Source organism: Rhipicephalus microplus, chromosome 2 (genome assembly GCF_043290135.1).
Source record: "Rhipicephalus microplus isolate Deutch F79 chromosome 2, USDA_Rmic, whole genome shotgun sequence".
Lineage (NCBI taxonomy): Eukaryota > Metazoa > Arthropoda > Arachnida > Ixodida > Ixodidae > Rhipicephalus > Rhipicephalus microplus.
In genome coordinates, this window is record NC_134701.1 from 177,614,190 (window position 1) to 177,638,600 (window position 24,411).

At 47.8% G+C, this 24,411-nt stretch overlaps 1 protein-coding gene across 2 annotated transcripts; it reads right to left on the minus strand.

The window, feature by feature from the left end:
- Positions 1–1,762: 1,762 nt before the first annotated feature.
- LOC119170564 (very long chain fatty acid elongase AAEL008004-like) lies at positions 1,763–21,689 on the minus strand. 2 transcript variants are annotated; one of them, XM_075887119.1, is made up of 3 exons: positions 21,376–21,689; positions 14,338–15,122; positions 1,763–2,706 (listed from the first exon to the last, which is right to left on the minus strand). In XM_075887119.1, exons 2-3 carry the CDS (start codon positions 14,767–14,769, stop codon positions 2,305–2,307), a joined length of 834 nt encoding a protein of 277 aa, XP_075743234.1. In that variant the 5' UTR covers positions 14,770–15,122; positions 21,376–21,689; the 3' UTR covers positions 1,763–2,304. The 2 variants fall into 2 exon arrangements, with proteins under 2 accessions (XP_075743234.1, XP_037277655.2); XM_037421758.2 differs by lacking the exon at positions 21,376–21,689 and having other exon boundaries at positions 14,338–15,198.
- Positions 21,690–24,411: the final 2,722 nt, after the last annotated feature.

Here is a 24,411-nt window from a genome sequence, read left to right on the forward strand (position 1 = left end):
CGTTTAGTGCATACGTGGCCAGCCAGAGCATAGCCTAATTGCGCAAAGTTAAGGTAATCCCTTTTTGAACAGTTTAAACTAAGGTGATCTTAGAAATGTACAGAAAGAAAAATAACGCTTGAATAGACCAAATATCATTAAAAAATGCCGACGGAAAGACAATAATTTGATGAAGGTTTACTATGCCTGAATGAGATTCCAACACTCGCAATCAGAATTCAGTCGATGAGGTGAAAGAATCCGCTAATATTGTTTCTACTTTGTTCTATAGCCTACTCTGTGTAGCCGATCAGATACAGGCGTCGCCCGGCCAGCAACCCCTTCTCTCTGTTTCTGCTGTTGGCAACCGAATACGAGGGGTTCAGTGTGACGAGATTCAGATGAAAACTTCCATGTCGATTGCACTTCATTAGCAACTTCAAGGGGGCATCGTGTCCATCAATCTATTTTCGTTTCCAAATTTCCTGGCTTTTACAGGTTTCCGGTGACGATTATGAGAATACTTCCCGATTGGTAAGACTGCTTGAAAAACAGACGGTCTCATTATTACCATTGAACAGCGCAAAATATAGGACACATCATTGTGTCCCCTGTGTCCAGTGTCTTTTACTATGCGCTGCTCTCCGATAATGTCAACGAAAAAACCAACCAAGCCACCTAATAACGACGCTTGTGATTATCTGTGGTCTGAAAATGAGTGCTAAAGTTTTAAGAAAAGAATTACAAAAAACAAGGTGCTTGCCCAAACGGCATGAAGAACTGTGGATGTGTATCGTTTCCTTGCCGCTAAATTACCTCAATTAGGTCCGGTGAGCCTCTTCTTAAAAACCCTTCTACTTAACTACAATGCTTCTAAGCCAAGTTCAGGTCACGGCAAAGACAAACAAGCACAAATTTACGGAGACGTAATATGATTACGAGTCAGGATACGGTGCGTGATTGCAAACATCCCGCATCACCTTTTTGTTTATGCTCAGCGGTTTACTGCAGAAAAGGAGTAGCTTCATAAGCTTCAATCAGTTGCACAGGCTGCCACGAGCCAGTTTCCATGACCAGCTCAAATTTCTTCGAAAATTGCCCTACTTTTTCAGGCATACCGAAATCCCCCGATTATTCGAGGTTGGTAGACACCATGATTAAATTTGCAGTTGGTTGCCACATTACTCGCCGGGGTCACGACATTCTACAGCGAGAAATGAAGCGGAAGGTCGCGGGTTCAATACCGGTCTCATTTCGATGGAGGTGAGATGGTAGAGGCCCACGTACTTAGCGATGTCAATGCACCTTAAAGAGCACCAGATGGTCGAAATTTCTGGAGCCCTTCACTGCGGCGTCCCTTAAAGTCACATCGTGGTTTTGAGACGTAAACCCCCAGATAATATTAGGTATGAATAGCGGACAGCGACCATATAATGCGCATAAAGAGATTAAGTACACTGGAAGAACAGTGGCGTTAGCCAGGGAGTGGCACACCAGGACCGATACCACATTTGATGCTCTACGGACTGAGTTATGCAGCGATGGTCCTCCCACACGTTCACTTTATGTGGCATATATGTGCATTTGAACCTGGGAGCGCCCCTAGTAGCCATGACGACGAGCGTGGAACACTCTTTCTGCCTGCTGGCGCCCAGAAGCATGTTAAATAATGATACTTTTAGAATCCCAAATGTCTTGTGCTTGGTACGATAAGTGATAAGACGTCGTTTGGTATCTAGTGCACTCAAGCAGTGGGTAACAACATCAGCAGTGTGTGACAACATCGATGAAAAGACCCACTTTATTCTTGTCTCGCAAACAAAGGAGTCCCTAAAGCAGGAAACGCCGCGTTGCACTGGCGTTGAACGCTCGCGCGCAGTCGGTGCACCACCCGAACGTTCAGCGTGAGTCATCTCTGAACATGGGCGGCGAACATGGCCACGGTCGCATCCGAGTACGTCGGCCGACGCTTCCTGCTTCCTGCGTGAAGAACGTTTGCAGCGCCACTGTCCTGGACCCCAAGACGCCCGCCGGTGCTCTACGACAGAGTTCGTCATCGAGTGCGGACCACAGGTCGGTCACACTTGTTGCACAAGCTGGCCGTAAGGTCGCCGTTGTCACACCACTCACAGAGCCGAACACAAGCGCACGAAACTGCATGACGGGGCGACGAAGGACATCCCGAAACCAGAACTCCATTCACGACCGACTTACGCGCTTGTGAAGGCACTTGTAAGTATGTCGACGGTGCTTAGAAACATACGCGATACTTACACAATAAAGGAAAAAAACCTTGTTCACCACCACGACAAGGTTTGGGAGTGCTCACTCTACTCTCTCCTTGGCTGGCGAATGCTGCCTCTGGTCGCCTCCCTTGTACGTATGCAGGTAGAAGTTGCAGAACAGGCTGAGCAGCACAACCGCCTGCGCGAACCCGATCCAGAGCAGGATGCGCGGGTAGTTGCACTCGTGGACCATGGGCACCATGGCGTAAATAACGAAGAAGGACAACTGGGCAATCTGCATCATCGTCAGGTACCGCTTCCACCACAGGTACCGCCGCATGGCCGGCCCGAAGGAGGACAGGAAGTAGTAGGAGTACATGATGACGTGCACCAGACAATTGATGCAGATGCAGATCATGATCTGGCCTTCGGCGCCGAACGTCAGGCCCACCCAGCCGTTCCAGACGACGATGCAGTGGTGGATGACGTGCAATCTCGTCACCTGCAAGGCAAGTATTTACGCAAGGTGGGTTACTTCGAGAAAATTGTGACGGATGCTTGATAATTACTAATCCTTCGGGTTTAAAGTCCCAAAACCACGGTATAAGAGACGCCACAGGAGAGGGCTTTGGAAATTTCGACCACCTGTGGTTATTTCATCATCATCAGCCTGACTTGGTTCACAGCAGGACAAAGGCCTCGTTCTTCCGCCAGTCAACTCGGCCCTGTGCTTGGCGCTGCCATTTTATACCCGCAAACTTCTCATCTCATCTGCCCACCTAACTTTCTGTCTCCCCCTAACCCGCTTGCCTTCTCTAGGAATCCAGTTATTTACCCTTAATGACCAGTGGTTATCCTTTCTACGCACTAGATGTCCGGCCCATGTCCATTTCCTTTCACCATGATTTCAACCATGATATCCTTAACCCCGGTTTGTTCCCTGATCCACTCTGCTCTCTTCTTGTATCTTGAGGTTACACCTACCATTTTCCTATCCATTGCTCGCTGCGTCGTCCTAAATTGAGGACCCTCTTGGTAAGTCTCCGAATTTCTGCTCCGTAGCTAAGATGCAGCTGTTATATATTGTGGTACGGTTTTAACCGCACCACGTGCACAATCTCGGGTCGTAGCTGTCGGCGTCGGGGTGGTTGGCTTCCGTCCGGAAGGACTTCGTAATTGACGTCGCTCACTTGTCGTAGCACTTTGTACGGGCCAAAATACCGACTGAGAAGCTTCTCAGAGAGACCTTTGCAGCGCACAGGGGTCCAAACCAACACCTGGTCACCTGGTTTATAATCGACTTGTCTGTGGCAGCGGTTGTAGCGCTGTGCATCGACGCCTTGTTGTTTCTTGATGTTTACGCGGGCTAGTTGACGTGCTTCCTCGGCTCGTTGCACGAAACACTCAGCATCTTCGTCGAGATTCTCGATGTTGTCAATGTCGCATGGGAGCATTGCGTCCAACATCGTCTGAACGTCCCGACCGTATAGAAGACGAAACGGAGTGAATCGTGTGGTCTCTTGCGTAGCGGTATTATACGCGAATGTTACGTAAGGCAGTATTTCATCCCACGTCTTGTGCTGTACGTCTATGTACATAGACAGCATATCAGTCATCGTTTTGTTAAGCCGCTCGGTCAGTCCATTTGTCTGAGGGTGATACGCTGTTGTCTTGCGATGCGTGGAGTAACTTAACTGAAAAACTTGTTCAAGGAGCCTTGCTGTAAACGCTGTTCCTCGGTCTGTGATGACACAGGATGGAGCACCGTGGCGTAATACAATTCTCTCGATGAAAAACTGAGCAACTTCACAAGCCGTGCTTTTAGGAAGCGCCTTAGTTTCAGCATAGCGGGTTAGATAATCTGTAGCGACGATTATCCACTTGTTGCCGGAAGATGACAAGGGAAACGGACCCAGGAGGTCCATGCCGACTTGATCGAAGGGTGTTCTGGGTGGCTCGATAGGGTGAAGTAATCCCGCAGGCTTAACAGATGGGGATTTTCGGCGCTGGCATTCGCGGCAGGCTTGAACGTACTGTTTAACGCAAGCGGCAAGTTTCGGCCAGTAGTAAGACTTTCGTACCCTAGCGATGGTTCGGGTGATGCCCAGATGGCCCGATGGAGGCTCGTTGTGGCAGGCAAATAGAATTTCCTCACGCAGCTCTGCGGGGACGACCAACAGGTAAGTTTTGTTGCTGGCGGCTGCGTTCTTCTTGTACAACACGCCCTGTCGTAAGCAGAAGGATGACAATCCGCGAGTTATATGCTGGGGCAGTGATACGTTGCGGCCCTCTAGATGTTCAATGATAGGTCGCAATTGAGCATCTGCTCGCTGCCGTAAAGCCAAGTCTGTTACGCTTACGGAGCCAAGGAAAGGGCAGTCCTCTTCGAAGCTCTGAGCGGCAGGCTCAACTGGCGCGCGTGACAACGTGTCCGCATCTTCGTGTGCACGACCGGACTTGTACACGATAGTGACGTCGTACTCCTGCAGACGTAGGCTCCACCTTGCCAGTCGTCCGGAGGGGTCTCTGAGGTTCGCAAGCCAGCACAGCGAGTGATGATCCGTCACTACTCTGAATGGACGGCCGTAAAGGTAAGGTCGAAACTTAGCAATTGCCCACACGACAGCAAGGCACTCCTTCTCCGTGGTACTGTAGTTTGACTCCGGGCGTGTTAGGGTTCGGCTTGCGTAGGCGATAACCTTTTCAATTCCCTCCTGCCGTTGGACGAGTACCGCGCCCAGACCGACGTTACTGGCGTCGGTATGAATTTCTGTTTCGGCTTCCTCGTCGAAATGTCCAAGAACAGGTGGTGATGCCAGGCGAAGCCGAAGCTCTGTGAATGCTGATTCTTGTTCAGCACTCCAAACGAACGGCGTATCGTCTCTAGTGAGTCTAGTTAATGGTTCGGCAATTTTCGAAAAATTGCCTATAAAGCGCCGGTAGTACGCGCATAGACCAAGAAACCGCCGCACACTTTTCTTATCGGCAGGAGTCGGGAAGGCTGCGACAGCGGCGGTTTTCTCAGGGTCAGGACGGACGCCTTCTGCGCTTACGACATGTCCAAGGAACTTTAGTTCTTCGTAACCGAAATGGCATTTTTGCGGCTTTAACGTAAGGTTAGCCGTCCGAATCGCCTCAAGTACTTGTCGTAGTCGCTTCAGATGTTCGGAGAAGCTGGTTGAAAACACGACCACATCATCCAAGTACACAAGGCAGCTTTGCCATTTTAAGTCAGTCAACACAGTGTCCATCATGCGTTGGAAGGTAGCTGGCGCAGAGCAGAGTCCGAACGGTAGCACCCGAAATTCGTAGAGGCCATCCGGCGTGACAAAGGCGGTTTTTTCGCGGTCGCGCTCATCAACCTCAATTTGCCAGTAGCCACTCTTTAAATCCAGGGAAGAAAAATACTTCGCTCGTCGTAGTCGGTCAAGCGAGTCATCAATACGCGGCAGCGGATAAACATCTTTTTTTGTGACGTTGTTGAGCTTTCTGTAATCTACACAGAAGCGAAGCGTACCGTCCTTCTTCTTAACCAGAACGACCGGTGAGGACCAGGGACTGTTCGAAGGCTGGATAACGCCGTCGTCGATCATTTCTTTCACTTGCTGCTTGATAGCTGCGCGTTCTGTCGGCGAGACGCGGTATGGCTGTTGGTGAATAGGTCTTGCGTCGTCGTAAGTGATTATCCTGTGCTGTGTAATTGGCGTCTGACTCACTTTAGACGACTGAGCAAAGCACGCCCTGAATTCAAACAATAGCTCTCGCAAGGCCCTCTGGTTCTCTTCTGGCAGTGCACTGTTCATGTCAACATCTATTACGGTTTGTCCATTGCGGCTACTGTCTTCACAGGCAAAACACTCAATGACGTCCTCCAAGGCTTCAGCGTAGGCGACCGCAGTGCCCCGGAAAAGGTGACGATGCTCATTGGTGAAATTTGTAATCATGACCTCGGCTGTACCGTTCCGAATGTCAATGATGCCTCGTGCCACAGAAATTCCAAGCGCCAGCAGCAGGGAGACGTTGCACTCTGCCACTGTTTCACCGTCACTGGTTCCTTCGGAAGTCACCTGAATTAGGATACTTGCACGAGGTGGTATTGTGACACTGTCGTCGGAAACACGGAGGGCGGTTGTACGGCGGTTGGAGTCCCTTGACGTAGCGTTGACTGTCGAAAAGGAAATGCAGCGTCGCCGTAGGTCGATTACGGCGCCATATTCCCGAAGAAAATCGAGGCCGAGAATTAATTCGCGGGAGCAGTCACGTAGCACGATGGAGCTGACCAAAAACGTGCAGCCTCGTATTTGTAGCCTGGACGTGCACAAACCAACCGGCGTTACAACATGTCCGCCAGCTGTACGTACATGCGATCCTGTCCAAGGCATTATCACTTTCTTCAAGGTACGTGCCAATTGTCCGCTAATAATCGAGTAGTCAGCACCAGTGTCTATTAAGGCAGTTAAATTGCGACCGTCGAGCAGCACAGGTATGTCCATTGAAAAGTCGCTCAGCTGGGATACAGGCGCCGGCGTAGTCGAATTTCCGTTGGTCCGATGTCGCGTCGATTGGAGGGCGAGGTCTTCATCACGTCGAGAATCAGCGGCCTCGCCTCGAAAGGTCGCTGGCGTTAGTTTTCCAGGCGAGGGCTCGGAGACCGTCCTTGCGGCCTTCGATTTCCGTTGCCTGAATAAGATGACGACCGCGGTGACGGTGAGCGCGACTGACGCCTGAGTGGGACGTTCTGCCGAGCGATAAAATCTTCAATTTCTGGTGGTCTCTGTCCAAACCGGGGGCGGGGTGAATTGGCAGGAAAACCCTGCAGCCCAAGTCGGCGGTACTGGCAGTCTCGGTAGAGGTGACCCGCTTCACCGCAGTGGTAGCAAAGCGGTCGTCGGTCGGGCATGCGCCATATGTCGGATTTACGCATGACGGGTCGAGTGTCTGCAAAATAAGGGACCACCTGTGCGGACTGCAGTGTGGCGTACGGGGTTGCGGCTGGTAGTGGGACTGGTGCAGGTGCGTTGTGTTCGAACGTGTCGGTATAAGTGGTGCGCTGGAAACCACTCACTGGGGATGGTGTCGTGGACGACGGAACGGTGCGTCTCAATACGTCTGCGTAGGTCACCCCTAGAGGTTCACTTGAAGTTGCGAACGCCTGAAGTGGTGCAGCAACCTGCGTTGGTGTCTCGCGGCGAGGTGTGCCGAGCGCATGCTGAACTTCGTCACGTATGATGGTGGCGATGCAATTCGTGGAAGGCTGCTGCTGCGCCTGGTTCAGCTGTTGCAGCTGTCGTAGCTCGTCGCGAACAACCGAACGTATCAGCTCGCGAAGCGCTCCCACGTCGGTCGGGAACGAGCCTAGCCCGGTGGTATAGTATGGCCGCGAATGCCAGCGCCGAAAATCCCCATCTGTTAAGCCTGCGGGATTACTTCACCCTATCGAGCCACCCAGAACACCCTTCGATCAAGTCGGCATGGACCTCCTGGGTCCGTTTCCCTTGTCATCTTCCGGCAACAAGTGGATAATCGTCGCTACAGATTATCTAACCCGCTATGCTGAAACTAAGGCGCTTCCTAAAAGCACGGCTTGTGAAGTTGCTCAGTTTTTCATCGAGAGAATTGTATTACGCCACGGTGCTCCATCCTGTGTCATCACAGACCGAGGAACAGCGTTTACAGCAAGGCTCCTTGAACAAGTTTTTCAGTTAAGTTACTCCACGCATCGCAAGACAACAGCGTATCACCCTCAGACAAATGGACTGACCGAGCGGCTTAACAAAACGATGACTGATATGCTGTCTATGTACATAGACGTACAGCACAAGACGTGGGATGAAATACTGCCTTACGTAACATTCGCGTATAATACCGCTACGCAAGAGACCACACGATTCACTCCGTTTCGTCTTCTATACGGTCGGGACGTTCAGACGATGTTGGACGCAATGCTCCCATGCGACATTGACAACATCGAGAATCTCGACGAAGATGCTGAGTGTTTCGTGCAACGAGCCGAGGAAGCACGTCAACTAGCCCGCGTAAACATCAAGAAACAACAAGGCGTCGATGCACAGCGCTACAACCGCTGCCACAGACAAGTCGATTATAAACCAGGTGACCAGGTGTTGGTTTGGACCCCTGTGCGCTGCAAAGGTCTCTCTGAGAAGCTTCTCAGTCGGTATTTTGGCCCGTACAAAGTGCTACGACAAGTGAGCGACGTCAATTACGAAGTCCTTCCGGACGGAAGCCAACCACCCCGACGCCGACAGCTACGACCCGAGATTGTGCACGTGGTGCGGTTAAAACCGTACCACACACTGTGACAATGTTTTTTTTTTTCGATACACGCTTCGTTTAGCATCGAGGCGATGCTCTTCAGGGAGGAGGGGCAGTGCCGCGCGCTTGATCTGCCAGCGCAAAAGAGGCAGACGAAGTGGCAGTTCCCCTCGTGCCATTGTTCTGTTTTTGGCTGCGCTGAGCCGACCGCTCTTCGGACTTTTGTGAGGACGCCTTAAAAACGTCTCCTGTCTCTTTAACGTGACAATATATACTTTCCTTTTGAGGGATAGTAGTGATTTACCTGCCATGATTTGTGAGTGTCATAATGTGGGGGTTCTGTAACGTGCACCTAAATCTAAGCAGACGGGCGTCGCCTCCATCAAAAATGCGGTCCCCGCGGACCGGATTCAATCCTGCAACCTGGGGGTCAGCAGCCAAGGCCTTAGCCACTTGACCACTGTGGCGAGTAACGGACGCTTGGGCCTCCCTCAATCATGCCGTAAGAAAACGGACGAGCGTGCGCGCGTAACATTGTCCCGTTTCACGCTATCCTAGAATCATCTACAGCAAGCACAGTTGCGTTCGCTAACCATAATTGTTACTTTTGCGAATACGCGAAGGGCGCAGCAAGTGTTCGTAATTCAACATGCGAACCTACGCAGCTGTCTATATTGTTGGAGCACTTTTTTTTTTGCAACTGATGATGATGATATATGTCCGAGCCCGGTGGGCCTTTAAGACACCCACTGGGTTCGCAATTCACCTCTTTCGACACCAGGTCGCTACTGTCATCTACGCTACTGTCACGCAGATGGCCTTGGTTAGACGCTGACTGAAACCAAAAATTTTTATCATTTATTTTGCGTGAATATTTTCCAATTTTCTGCCACGGAGAAGGTGACATTTTCTCGCTCGGAGCCAATCACGCAGACAGCGCAATAAGCTTGTTAATAACGTTTTCGAGGTGCTATTTTAACAACACAACTTGAAGCCCGGCATAGGGTGTAGTGCGTGGGCTGGAAATATAAACCGGAATGTGCCAAGCAGCTCATATCGTAGCAGTATAACAAGTGGGTGGCAAAGGGAAGTGAGGGTGTGAAAGTGTTGTAAGGGCCAAGAGGAATAAAGGGGTCGGGAGGCACAGAAAGCGGGCATGTGCAGTGGAATGCCCGTTATACCAGTCTAGAGGGTTTTGGTATGTAACATGCAGCTCCTATACTCTGGGACAACTTTCTGTGGCAATGAAGGGAAGGCTACGGAACCAAAGTGGACGTGTGCCACCGCTGAACATAGTCCCACAAATGCGTCTGTGCTTTCTGCGTGAAGATAATAAAATCAACAAGACTATTTTCTACGGGATGATGTTTATAAAGACACGCTGCACGAACCAAGGAGATATTAATATTTGTTTTGCTTAATGAAGTATCATTCCGCGCCTTTGACGTCTGAAAACGTCGCACGTTTTAGGTGCACCTCACAGTGAAAAATGGCGTCTTCGTCTTCAGGTGAGTGCTCGTCGCCCTCCGTCGTCGACTCGCCGAAGAAGGTTGTGTCGAATTTCCCTAACAAAAAGCTTTTGTAAGCAGACGCAGCAAATTCTGTGCTGTGGTATTATTCGATCACGGCCGGCATTCGAAAAGCGAGTCAAGCCGAACTTCTTCGCGGAGGACTACATGTGCTGTAGCCCCACCCCATTTCCCTTCATTGCCACAGAGAGTTGTCCTCGAGTATTGCATACTATAGCTCTACTCGGGGACAACTTTCTTTCGGGGACAACACCGTGGTATAGCCATGCACATTAGAGTATAGTAACGGAATGGCAAGGCCAGTGGAGGGTGATGAAGGAGAGGAGAATGGGAGACGGTATAAAGCAAGGCCTAGAATTGTAACGTAATTGAGCAAGGGAGAAGGAGGAGGAGTAAAGGTGAGGAATAACACTGAAAGTTGGGCTAGTTGGTACGGGCGCATTTTTGGTTTCAGCGCGAAATCGACGAAGACGGAAGGGACAGGGCTCGTCAGTGTTCCTTCCGTCTACGTTGATTTTGTGCCGTAACCAAAAATACAAAGGTGAGACTTATGCGAGAGGAAGTACAAGAAAAAGGAGGGCGTGAGGACTGATGGGAAGGTCTGGAAAGTGGAAGGAGGAGGCAAAGCAAGAAAGAAATCATGAATAAAAACAACAACGTTATTATAATAATAAATTTGGGCAGATCTCACACACCACGGGAATCAAAGTTATTCGAAGCACGCAGAGGGAACGTGACCGTGTTGTAATTCATTATCACGGGCTCTTAAAGCTGTGGTTTTGTCTATGCATGTCTGTGACTGGTTCGTAACCACCTACGCGTATGACTCACTCGGCGGGTGGTGTAGAGTGAGTCATAACGGCAGGCGACCGGCAGCCGTTACTTTATTTTGAAACCATAAAATGAGTCGAACATGAATTAACTTTTGTTGAATTATCACCACATTCTGACGCTTAATATACAAAAATATACAGTGCACCAATGTGTATCGCATCAAAATAAAGTTTCAAAAAAACGATCAGGTGGCCTGATGCATCCGGGTATGTTTATATTTCGACTCAGGCTTCCATTGCTGGCACGTCAGCACTCAGATCTTGAACTTGATGAAGGTGCCGTATAAAACCGGCTCAGCTAGTCGCATCCAAACGCTTTTTTTTTATTCTGTCTGTGTTAACAGATCACGCAAACAGCAGCTTAGACGCATTCACGTAAGAAACGCACGCAGTACATCATGCGTGCACACAGTGATAAAAAAAAAAAAAAACTGGCGTGCCATTTCTGAAGAAATAACAGTCGACATAAAAAAAAACGTCATGAATGGCAAGTGCAGCAGCGTAGCCTCAACACCCCCTCCCCCCCTACCTGGAGAAAATATTAAGCCGAATGAACAGAATTAGCGAGATGCGAGCGCTTTGTGAGCCGTGCGCATCTGTTTTCGCACACGTTCACCTAGGGTGCCACCCCTAATACAGCTTAGAGCTGGATGGTTCTAAAAAAACATTTTGGAACCATCTAAACTCCCTAAGAAATAAGACAAGCCTAGAGAAGAGGTTTATAACTACAGCTCAAGGTGTTAGGCTAGAAGGGGACGAAGCTTTTGAATATACAGGAATAATGGTGTCAGCAAAACTTCAACAAAGAAGTGCCTTATGCACCTTAATAGACAAGGATGAACCAGGTGGCGCAGTGTCTCCATTTTCACAACGAGAGTGGGAAAGGGCTGAGAAGAGGGTTCCTAGTAGTACATCAACAGGCCCGGATGGCATCCCAATTATGCTGTTAAAGACACTGGGTCCCAAGTCTAAGCAGATTTTGAAAGAGGCAGCGAGCAAAGCAACAATTCATGGTGAAGTCCCCGAGGGATGGAAACTTAGCAGGATGAGCATAATCTATAACAAAAAGGGGGTGGGCAAAGCTGACATAAACAACTACCTTCCTATAACAGTGACATCAGTGGTCTACAGGTTGGCGATGCAGATTATAAAGGAAAAACTGCAGGCATGTATAGAGGACGACGGGGTGCTGGGGGAAGTGTAGAATGGGTTTCCGAAACACAGGAGGTTGGAAGACAATCTGTTCTCACTGACGCAGTGCATCAAAATAGCAGCAAAGGAACACAGGCCCCTGTGGCTAGCATTTTCGGACATCACGGGAGCGTACGACAGCGCAGTTCAAGAGGACTTGTGGGGAATACTGAACACATTAGGTATGGAAGATGGAGTTAGTAATCTTTTAAATCATATCTATAAAGGTAACAACGTAGTTATACACTGGGAAAAACAGGTATACAAGCCCGCAGAGGTAAAACGGGGGCTTAGGCAGGGGTGTCCTTTGTCACCCTTCTTATTCATGATGTACCTACAAGGACTAGAGGCCAAACTAGAGGGACGTGGACTTGGCTTCAACCTTTCTTTCACCAAACAAGGAAAACTCATTGAACAGGCACTACCAGCATTGATGTACGCAGGTGATATAGTGCTAATGGCCGACAACAAGGAAGATTTTCAGAAATTGATGGACATCTGCGGTAGTGAGGCAGATAGGTTAGATTTCAGATTCAGTAAGAAAAAATCAGCAGTCACGATTTTCAATGATAACGAAGATAGTGAGTTTAAAATACAGGAGGTCGCGCTAGCGCTAACATATAAATACAGATAGCTGGGTGTACGGATAAGCAATGGGGCCGAGTACCTAAGGGAACACAAAATATAAGTAATGACTAATGGAAACATGAACGCAGCAGTGATGAAAAATAAGACACTGTGGAATTACAATAGGTGTGATGTTGTGAGAGTAATTTGGAAAGGTATCATGGTTCCTGGTCTGAGTTTCGGCAATGGGGTCTTGTGCATGAGATCAGAGGTTCAAAGAAGATTAGAAATTAAGCAACGTGGAATAGGTAGGCTTGCTTTAGGAGCTCACGGGAATACACCAAGTCAGGGAGTACAAGGTGATATGGGATGGACATCATATGAGGTCAGGGAAACTAGCAGTAAGATAAAATTTGAGAAGCTATTGAGAGAAATGGGGGAGGAGCGTTGGGCTAGGAAGGTTTTTAGCTACTTGTACATAAAAAATGTCGATACAAAATGGATGAAGTGAACCAGAAAATTGAAGGGTAAATACTTAGAAAACATCAAGGGGTCAAACCAAAAAGAACTATTGGTTAAGAAGAAGGTGAAGGAAACGGAGACTGACATGTGGAGAATTGGCGTGATTAAACAGTCCGTGCTAGAGATCTATCAAAATCTTAAGCAGGAAATTGCCGAGGAAAGCATCTTTGATAATACTCGGGGTAGCTTTCTATTGTTTGAGGCCAGGACGGGAATATTGCGAACCAAGGCTTATCGGGCCAAGTACGAAGGTGTAGACGTGGTATGCAGCGCGTGTAGAGAGGAGGGAACTGCCGAACACTTGATAATGTTCTGTAAAGGGCTTCACCCTATAGGTCAGGATGATGGCGCAGAGTTTTCAAAGCACTGGGGTTTAGGGACAGGGAGGGCAAAATAGACTTTAAGCGGGTAGAATTAACTAGAAGGAGGTTATCCGATTGGTGGCAAAAATCAAGGCGCGAGTGAAAAGTATCAGTTCTAATCTTCGCTATTTAAAGAGAAAAAAAGATAAATCTAGTTTTGGTTCACTAAGTATTACGGATAGGTGGCGTTAGCCGCCGCCTTATCTAAAGGGTACAGCCATATGAATCCATCCATCCAGAACATTAGCGCGCGAGGAGGATAGCGGCTAGAAAGCCTAAACGAGTCATACCTCCCCCACCCACCCCCTAGCCACATTACCGTGCTGCTTAACCAACATGAGTTCCAGTAATAACGTGAGAACCATGGTGAGTAAAAAACTGCGATTACACCTAGAGAGCCGCAGTCGCATAGGTAATGAACACTCAAAACTTTTTTTCTATATTTGCGCTCAGTTTTCGCGTATGTTAGCTGTTGATGCCAGCGCCAGAACAATCGTAAAAAAAAATAGTCATGTAGCCAACGTAATTTTTTTTATGTCACCACGGCCTTTTAAATGTAGCCAATTTGGCAACCCCGGTTAACACCGCCCTTACGTGGTGTTCGATGTGCATCCTCCATCATACGTATTCCGCGCGCATTTACGTTTCTCCTGTGGAAATGCGCTGTATATTTCCAGCTCGGATGACTCGAAATGTGCTACCTTGGAAAGTCTTGCTTGCAAGCCATTCTACGGTCACTCCTTACCGCCCGCGTTCTGCGGGACAAACATGACGGCAACAGTATTGTACCCAGCACTACGCATTACGTCACGCACTGAGGGTACTATCTAGCGTGCGAGGAATGTCAAATGCTTACCTGTTCGTTCTTTTTCCTGAGCACGAAGAACACGGTGTCGAGGAACTCGGCTATGCGCACGTGGAGGTACCACCAGCAGGCGTTCAGCACCGTCATGGACTGCTCCGTGCTCTCGTAGGTTATGCCCGTGCAGAGCCAGTTGTAATTGCCGCGCAGATAGGTGTTCTTGAAGAAGAACACCATGAAGCCGAAGTTGAGCGCGACCATGCACAGGTTGTAGATCCGAATGAGCGTCTTCAGGTGTATGGGCTTGCGGTCCTTCATGAACTCGGGTCCGACGAACTTGACGATGCACACGTACACCGCTATGAGGAGGTGGATGGGCAGCGGGTCCCCGGAGTAGAACCAGCCCACAGTGCGCGGATCCCGGGCCTTCTCGAGGGGCTCGATGATTCTGTAGAGCGGGGTGTGTTCGATGCCGAAGTAGCCCATGGCTGGACGGTGCCGGCTGCAGTCACTCGGCAAAGGAGGCTGCGACTATGGCGCGTGTAATCCGGCAGGCTGCACCTGTCACAACGCAGCGCTTACGGCCTGCGATGTTGAGCGATGGGCACCGCTTTCGCGACTGTCACCGAAGCCGTCGTGCGCGTTTTTAAGAAGCCGCTCCTCGGATCGTACCCTCTCGGCTTTTTTTTTTCTTTTTTCTGGAAGAGCTGGCAAAACGACGCTCGAAGGTCGAGTTCTGGTGACGGAGTGAGGTGAATGCGCGACGGAACAGACTGCAGCTGGCTTGTCTGTCCTTATTCCTCGGGCACAAAAATGGTACTGGGAGAGTGGCTCTGCACCTTTCAAAGGAAAAAAAAAAGAAAAAGAGAGAAAAGGAGAATGCTTATTTCGTCCACCCCCAAATCTTTCGAAGGATCGAGAAAAAAACGTTTAGCCCCGCCGCATCGAAGGAAAGCGATGTTTCACAAAGCCAGGAAAAGGTGAGGAGGTGTGCCGGAAGAAGCGTGAGGTGACAAATAGACTGTATTATAGTGCTGCCCACCACACGTTTGTACGTTTCCTTTTCTGTCTTCCGCCCTTCGGCCTCTCTTGCACCGGTCTGTAAATCGAACAATTACGTCCTCCAACTCCCTCTCCGCTCGTTTTCGATGTTGTTCTATGCCGGATACATTAGCCTCTACCCTCTTCGCTAGGCGGTGCCGGTTTTGGCGACGAGGAACTATGAGCACCTCACATGTCGCACGTCGCTGCATGTAGAGGACGACACCTTGCTATGAATGCATACGTCCCACCGGTGATATAAAGCATTGTCTTCTTTTTCATGGCTGGCTAATGCGTTCGCGTGGCAATGGGGGCGAACGAAGGTCTGTTATGTTTATATCACCCACATACACATCGCGCGTGCATCGTTCACTGACTGCATTCAGGGATAGCACTGATGCGTACGGACCTCCCACCTTCCGGCATTGCAGTGGGGGGTGGCTTACCGTCTATCACGCGTCGTTGACCTCGGTTATGCAACTTCAGGACGAAGGGGTCACGAAGCCGTTAGCGGGACTCATTGGTACGTACGCGACCAACAACCTTTCCCAACTAAACCTCGACTGCAGAATAGCAAACACCCATATTTACTGCTTAAACCTCTTCCCCGCCTTTATAATCCACCACGTCCCCTTTACAATTGTAAAGCCTAGAACTTACCAAGAGGCGCGATATAACTTCATAGATGGTGTTGGACATACTCGCACAATTATTTGGAAAGACTTCGTGGTGCTCGCGTGCCTTCGCTGGAACGTGGAGGGGTGAACGTGCTAACACCGAAAAAAGCCTGTCGGAAATGAAAGCTCAGTATACGTTTAGAAAAATGCACTGGCAGAGAAACCTACTCGTGTCCCTGTCACACGGGCGAATTTACAGCAAATGTCATCCGTTCGAAGTGACGTGTACCTGTTCAGTATTAACTTTTTTCCTGTCACACGACATATCTAATGTCATTTACTGCGAATGCCAGTCGTTGGTAGTGATGTGCCCCTAGTCAGTATTCACTTTTTTTTTCTAGACGTCGTTGCGGGCTGTAGCGAAAGTGCTGTTCTTTCTTTTCTGAGTATCACTCGTAAATCACGACTACGATTAGGCTGGTGTGACGTCGTGTATTTTCTCTCATATACACATGCGTAGCTCGTTGGTCATGCAATGCTTGCATATTTTGGGCGTACCCTGACACTGCGTGCAGTCGACACTAGAAGCTCGCGTACGACCACAGCACGAGCAGCTCTAGATGTGCACATTTGAGCAGCACTAGATGTGCAGCACTAGATGAGCAGCACTAGATGTGCATATTTTGGGCATACCCTGACACTGCGTGCAGTCGACACTAGAAGCTCGCGTACGACAACAGCGCTAGCAGCGCCGTGGTGGACGCATGCTAAGACAACGGGCGCGCTAAAAAGTTCCGCATCATGACTATGACTCATGTACTCTCCAACGTCGTCGTAAAGCTCACGCTCGCCGGCAGGCGCGCCTGCCTCAAACGCCTTGCTCTTGGCCCGCAACCTTGAGATCACGCGTCCTCGCGAGAAATACACTTAGATAGGCACGAGCTTGTCATGTTGGTGCTGTGAGCATGTAAAGAAACGGCGTTATATAACGCTACTCAGCGGCTCATTAGCATGCGGCGGCCGAGGTAACAAGATGCAGGGAGAGCCTGCCCGGCGGAACGGTTATCAATCCGAGGGAGTGCGCGTACAAGTGAGGCGAAGAACGTGCTACCCGCTTGTTCTTTTACTTTTTATCCGCAAGTGTTGCCGAAGAGAGTGAAAGCGACCGCCATGCTCTCTGGCAGAGCTCCGTAAGGAATTGCCAGCGTCCCCGGTCGCTCCCCGTAGTACTACATTCGCCAGGGCAAGCGAATCTGTGCGAAACAAGTTCAAGGTTATATACATATCTCGGGAACCTGCTGTCGTACTCTAGACGCCTGTCGTCGTCTGGGACAGGGTCGCGCTGCGAGGAAGTACATCTGATGGATGGTCTAGCCGCGGCAACAGCTGGGGATTGCGCGGCTGCTGCTGTATGCCGCAGCATTTAGCAACGCGTAGACGATGCATCCTGTAGATATTTATATATATAGCGTAACGGTACTCTCTTTCTTTCTTTTTTTTTGTTACGTCGGAGTTGTGTATTGTTAGGACTCCATGCGTTCTTTCTGCGCGTCCTCGCGACAAATACACTTATGTAAGCACCAGCGGAGAGTGCACTGGTTGCATTGTAAGCGGGTTTATTTGATCATATTGTAACGAGGCCGCACTAATTGGGCAAACGCCACCACTCACTCCCAGTCCACGGAAAATGGAGGGAACTCATGTGCGGTGAAGGTTTGCCAAAATCTGCACTCTCGTTCAGACCAACGTTACTAGACGTTGGTTCAGACTGCGCACCTCGCCCACGAATTTGCCGCCAGTGAAGGTATTGCTAACACAAGGAACTGGACACTACTTTATGGAGGCCAGAGTGCTACTTCATTATAACTTGTTTCTCTCCCCATCGTCACCCTTCATCACTTTTTTTTTCACCCGTACTTCCCCTGTGCGGAGTAGCAAACTAGCTTAGGGCGACCTCTCTGCCTTCTAATAAACATTCTCTCTTTTCAACATTGCTTATCGGATAGTCCCGCCTCATTGTGGACCCTCAGCCTAGGCATGGTCACAGTCGTTCGCAGGACTCCCAGGACATGCGGCAAGCCAGGAAACAAGATCATGCATGTCGCGAAGCAGAAAATACGGTAAAAAAAAAGATATAAGTGAAACTCTGAGGAGCATTGGCTAAATTTTAAAAAAAGAGGATTCTTAAGGTTTAGCTTCTGGTTGCGTGATTGGACATTGTTCGAGAGTCTTGTATCAGCTATGTGACCTATAGCTGCACGGAACAGGTGTGCCGGTGATTACACTTCACAGTGGAATGGCACACAATGCACACTTCACAAAATATTGGGCGCTTCCTTGTTCCTTCTAGCCAGGATACCCTTGCGTACGCTTCAGGAACACCTGTTGGTTGGCTTTTCCCGCTGAAACGTTTTCCAGCGAGAACTCTCATTTACAGACTGCTTTCCTAGCCACAAGCATGTTCACCCCTCCACTTTCTAGTGAACGTGCAGGTGCTCCAGAAAGACTTTTTAAAGCACAATGCATGAAAGTCATGCCTCATTGTATGCACCCTCCCACTGCAACGAGAAACGGAAGAATCGAAATAAAGGAAAGACTAAAGTTCACGTTAAACGAAAAAAAAAAGTTTTGCAGCTAGTTTGTGGTCAAGGCTATCCGGTTTGAAACAAACTTGCTCGCACATGAGCAGTAACTATTTACTTGCAAACACCGTTTTTCGCGCAGTAGTGTGACTGTTTTGGAGTTTATCTCATCATTGTTTCGGTCTCAGATGATCTAGGGTATGATTTCGCTGTCAGCCGTTACGAGGAAATGAAAGTGACGAGCAATCCCCAGAAATGACTCAGCGCAGTTGACCGGCTCACAGGAATGCGAGGAGCCATGTCGGCGCACGTGCGAGTTTTGATTTTTTTTGTTGTTCTTTTTTGCAGGTAGAGGCGAGCTTTGTTTGAACTTTCTTTCTCAGACCTTCTACGCGTCAAAAGCGGCTCCGAAAGCTTAAATGCATAAAAAAAAGAATAGAGAACGAAGCAAGACTGGGGGAAGTGCTTATGGCACTGCAAACACACAAACATGAAGCGGACTTCCAAGGTCTGCTGAAAAAGCGGAATGTCGTCAGTTCGAAGATTTTTTCACATGGTATGATCAGCGAGTGTGTTTTTGGATATACATCAGTGCCAACGCATCTGTTCACTCTAAATAAGACTGAACTAATTCATTAACCTCGTATTTTTAAAATGGAGACAAATGATAAGAGATATCGACCATGCATCGGCAATTTTCTACTAACATGTCCCCGTTTCAGAAATCAAAGAAAAAGAACGCTTTGAAATTTAATTTAAAAAAGCTATTATTCAGATTAAACACGATCATAACAAGGAAAATAAATATTCTTTGTCTGTTAGATCTCATTACTATTGTGTCCAGCAACAACAACAACAAAACAGAAAACGAGGCCTTAGCTGTAAACTTCTTTTCTGCATTCAAAAAAGAAAAGAAAATGAGGAATGCAGAAACAGGACCGTCTGTGGGGCCCCACTGCGGATTCCTGTGTGACTCAAGGAGATTATCTTGCTGGGCCATTCATCAACTCATTCCAAACCAAGCTTAAACTTAGGATTTCAAAATCACACAGCATTGATTTAACCTAAAGAGTTGTATTATCAATAATCCTCAGCCATTTGAAAAAATTGTATTTTATCTTCTATTTTCTTGTGTCAAAAGTACTGCATTATGCTAAAAATAAACAAAGCAATATTTTTTTTTAGCGTGCGTAAACCTTCATTTTTCACTTGCGTTAACCACAGGCTTCTTGGCCAATCTGTGCGTAAGAGCCAGAACAGAGGTATAAGTAAGCAGCTATAGAAGTGCTCAACTTGGCTGTGGAAGCAGACTGGCATTCCACGTGTCGACAAGCGGATGGTTGTAAGTTGGACTTTACGCGATAGAACAATGGATAGAAGAAAAGCATTCCGTGTTACGCTTTTTTTTTTGCAGAGCCCTTGATGCGTTTGCGTTGATGACTGCTTGATTCGCTGGAAAGACGGAATACGTTCGCATAGTGCCCATCCATGTGTCAGATAAAGTGTATTCATTCATTGCGGATGAGAGATACAGATGTCGAGCTACTACTTTTGTTGGTTATGGTTTAGCCACATGTGTATCTGCAAAGTCTACACTTCTTTTGTGTGTTTTCAAATAAACTATGTGGTGATATAGGGAGCGCCTATGCGTTCCACCATTTTTGTCTCGTAGTCACGCCGTAAGTTAGCGAGCGCAAGCGTTAGATTTGTATAGTCCTCACAAGTAATGTAGCAAAATTATCACTGCTATCACGACAGAAATCTCGCTAGCCATAAAGATTGCAAAAAAATGAAATACCGACGCTAGCCTTGGATATGCTTATCAATTATCGGCAGCGCAAAACTCTGGTAGCTACCCTATTCAAGGCATGAATTATGCACGAATAAAAATAAGAAAAACAAAAACAAATTTGCGCTAAAAGCAGACGTTCAAGCTGGCTGACTGCTGGAAAGGATTCCCGCGCAAATAATTGTTCGATGTATGCAACAAACATTATTTGTTTTTCAGCAATATGGACGAACGCGCTAGTTGATCGTGTGAACGAGGGCAATATTTCGAAAGAATGCAACAAGAATTGAGTTTTACGGTTTTACTTTGACACACCAAAAACAGAATGATTGAGACGCGTGGTTGTGGGGGACCACGTCTTACATCCAATTGCTCGTTCTCCACACCCTTTTTTTAAATAAAAAAGCGAAATATCAAGTGACAGAGACGTCTCTTTGAATTTCACTCTCTGTAAATGCGGCCGCCAATTGAGAGTCAAACCCGCACCCTCGAGCATAGCCACGATGCTCCTTAGCCGCTAGCTATCACAACGAGTGAAAGAGTAATTTCCTAATCTAAGCTGATTTCTTGTACCTCATTGGTACCACTGTGCATTTTCGCGGATGGGTCTGAGTGCCGCCATGTTGACCGTGTTTCGCACCTGAACGAACAGTGTTACAACTTTGCAACTAGACGAATAGTCTTATGGTATAGGCAGATACGCATACGCTGTTTCATGAAATTTATTATTTAATGTCGCGATGTGCAAAAACAAGAAAACAGATACTTCACAACCTAAGATGGTGGCGCGCAGATGTTTTTTGCGGAAAATAATCTATACGCTTGACGTTTCAGTCACTTGTTCATGCTGAGAAAGAAGACATAAAAAATAAAATTCAGTGAAAAAAACAAACTCGCAAGTTGGATCGTATACTAGAGTAATTTGCATAACATGACAGACTTTGCAAGCCAAACGCATCTGATACAATAGATGACAAAGGAGCAAATTACGATTGCCGAATTGGTGACAACTGCAGAGGTAAACAATAACAAATGAGGGCACAAAAAAGACAGAGAAGCATACCTTTTGCAGTGTCGAGAGTTTGTTCCGTGAAAGACTGCGACTTGGTGGCTCTCGCGACTTCAACGTTTTTTTTTTTTTTTTTTTTGCAGAGCCTCGATGCGTTTGCTCTTGCTAGACGGGCTCGCAAACACCAACTCGCGTTACAAGTTCGTTTGCCGAGATCCCGCCCTCTTTTTCATGTTGCGTACGCGTTGCTCAGGGACACCCACACGCAGCAACGCGAAAAAGCATTTCCTTTGGCATGGCTTCAGAAGGCAGGCTGCTTGGCAGGGAGCGAAGGCTCGAGTATTTCTTGAGGGGTGAAACCTCGCGTTCCCGGAACCTCGGCTCACTTGGACGCCGGTTTAAAAGTCAAGTCAACGACAGGGCTTTTGTGTTTAGCGCGGGGCCACGTGGCTTTGGAGTCGGTTTGTGGTTGTATGGCGATGGACTCGACGTCGTTTCAACTGCCACTATCAGGCCCAGCTTTAAATTCTACGCTTCACGCTCGATTTGAAGATTGTCGGCGCACGCGAAAAAATTTCCCTCTTCCCGTTCTTGCAGCTAAAGGATTAGGGCCGTTGCAGTGCTGCGAGCAATGTGCGTGATTCCGGTGAAAAGATTAAAGGCGCTGAGTCATGCCTCCATAGCGAGAGGCAGCAAATGGTGCTTTTTTTTCCTCTCGCATTTTCAAAATAGAACGAAATAAAAATGGAGAATAACGTCGCACGTTGCGGTGTGGCACCCAGGCCACAAAGTGTGAGCCATTTTGGCGGGGAAAGTGATAAGAAGACGCTGTCAAACGATGACTGAATTCGGGAACTTTGGTGACGCGCCTCGGTTTTCACCCATCCTTGTAGATTAAGAACAAAACAGCACTTAAGATTGAACGAGATAAGGAGACAGACAGCGCTGACTAACAACAAAGTTTTCTCTCGCAGAACGCGGCATCATGTAGGAACCAGGTATATCTGCGCAGAATAAGAAACACAGGCGGATATGCACATACTTGCAATATCAGTCATAACGTAATCATAATCTACGCGGACACATTATCCTATATACTGAAGCTGTTTTGAAGTTGTAAGTAATCGTCATGTCGGGGTCTTCATGTTGTCCCTTCCTTAGCGCTGCTTTATTTTGTTTTTTCCTTGTTTTTTATTTCAGTTGAATGACTGAAACTGAGGCAAGCTGCTATGCATATAGCTTAGTAGTATATAAGCATAATTTTCTTATGTGTATATATCCAAGCATCTTCGTTGCCGTTATTATGTGTCCTCTTAGTTTTGTCAACACGGCAGCTATTTTCTAATCGCCCCTTGAACGCTTCTTTTTTTTCTTTACATTGACCACAGCACATTTTTTAACCGATGCGCGATACAAAAGTCTGAAGCCATGTAATGTTAAATGCCCTCCTATAAAAATAAAAAAAATATTCACAGATTCACGCCACGTGACTCCATGCTTCCACCGTAACTACGTGAATGTTAGAGGGAGGAAAAATCTTTTATATTGAAACTCTAGTCCGGGTCTGATGAATATGAGGTTTGTTAAAAAGGGATATTTATATCCCTTTATATATTTAGCGTCATGAGGGGAAGGGAGCTGAGGACAAATTATTTCAGATGAAAGATGAGAGGAGAATGTTCAGCAAACGTGTGGAGGCCACGGCAGGAAGAGATTGATGCGTTCATAACTAAATCGCGCTACTCACTATACTGGCGTTTCCAGAAAGCAAGTGATGAGACGCAAGTTAAAATAGAGTGAACACGAGGTACATGCATACAAACGGTCCGAACAAAGGCGGCTTGATGTTGTAGAAGCAATGGTATTTTAGGCGGCGATGTGACAGCGCGGGTCCCTATCAAAATACCAAAAAATTAAGAGGCTGAGTTATGAAAGGGTAGAATGTCAGAACGCCGAAAAACTGAAATGTCTAAAAAACGAAATTCCGAATAGACATAACGCAGAGAACCACTTGAATCACATCGAAAACCACGGGAAATTTCATCTACACAGGAGGGGAATTGATGACGACGCAGTGGGATGTGCTCCCAGTAAAAAAAAAAAAATCTAATTTTATCTACAGATACGATTATTTTATGAGTTTGACAAGAAACTAGGAAGCACGAAGAATGCAGCGCCAGAGTGATTACCGACCTTCGTCTAGAATACTGCCATAGTAATCACGAATACAGAAGAAAAGACCAGGAAACGCTACTACACTATAGACTGCGGCTGGGTGTTGCATATACACGATGATACTTATACAAGATCGGACCGGAGCAAAATTCTACTATTCACATCCTGTTCGTGTGTCCTCAATACGCGGTCGAAAGACAATCTCCCTCACAGATCACTTAGACTACCGACCCTCTTCGGAAGAGAAGCTTTTGGGTGCTTGGAAACGTGTGGCTCACGTCCAACGCAGCTTCAAAGGCATGTTCGCATTCCTAAGCAAGACAGGTTTAGATTCCCGTCTTTATAGCATATACTAGTGTAGCTGATGTAAAGAATTTTGTGCGTGTCGTACACCGAACGAGACAGTGTGCGCAGTGACTATCACAATAACCCCTCATCATGCCCTCCTCTTTCTTTCCCTTTTCCCCTTGGAGGAGTGGCAGGCTAGAAACTTGCTTTCCAGGCCAACCCCTCCTCCTCCTTCTTTTTTTCATTAAACACCTTCTTCTTCGAATACAAGAATCTTTTGAATCTATGCTCTTCCGGATCATCACGTCCTTGAAAATTGATGCTCGAAGAAAACGTTGAGAGAGCATCAGTGGCTAGAGTGCTCGGCTGCTGACGCGAATAGAGCGCCTCGATTCCCGCGCATCGAGGCACCGACGCTCGCGGGTTCTATCTCGGCCGTGGCATTCGACTCTTGATCGAGGCGAAATGGTAGAAGCCCGTGTACTATGGACTATGACATGTTGCGCAAACGTGGTTGCTTGGGCGAGTTGGTACGACATGATTCACATAAAAAACAGCACCAATAACGAGGGACAAGAAAAGAAGGAGACAGTGCCGCTGTCTGTCTCCTTCTTTTCTTGCTCTCGT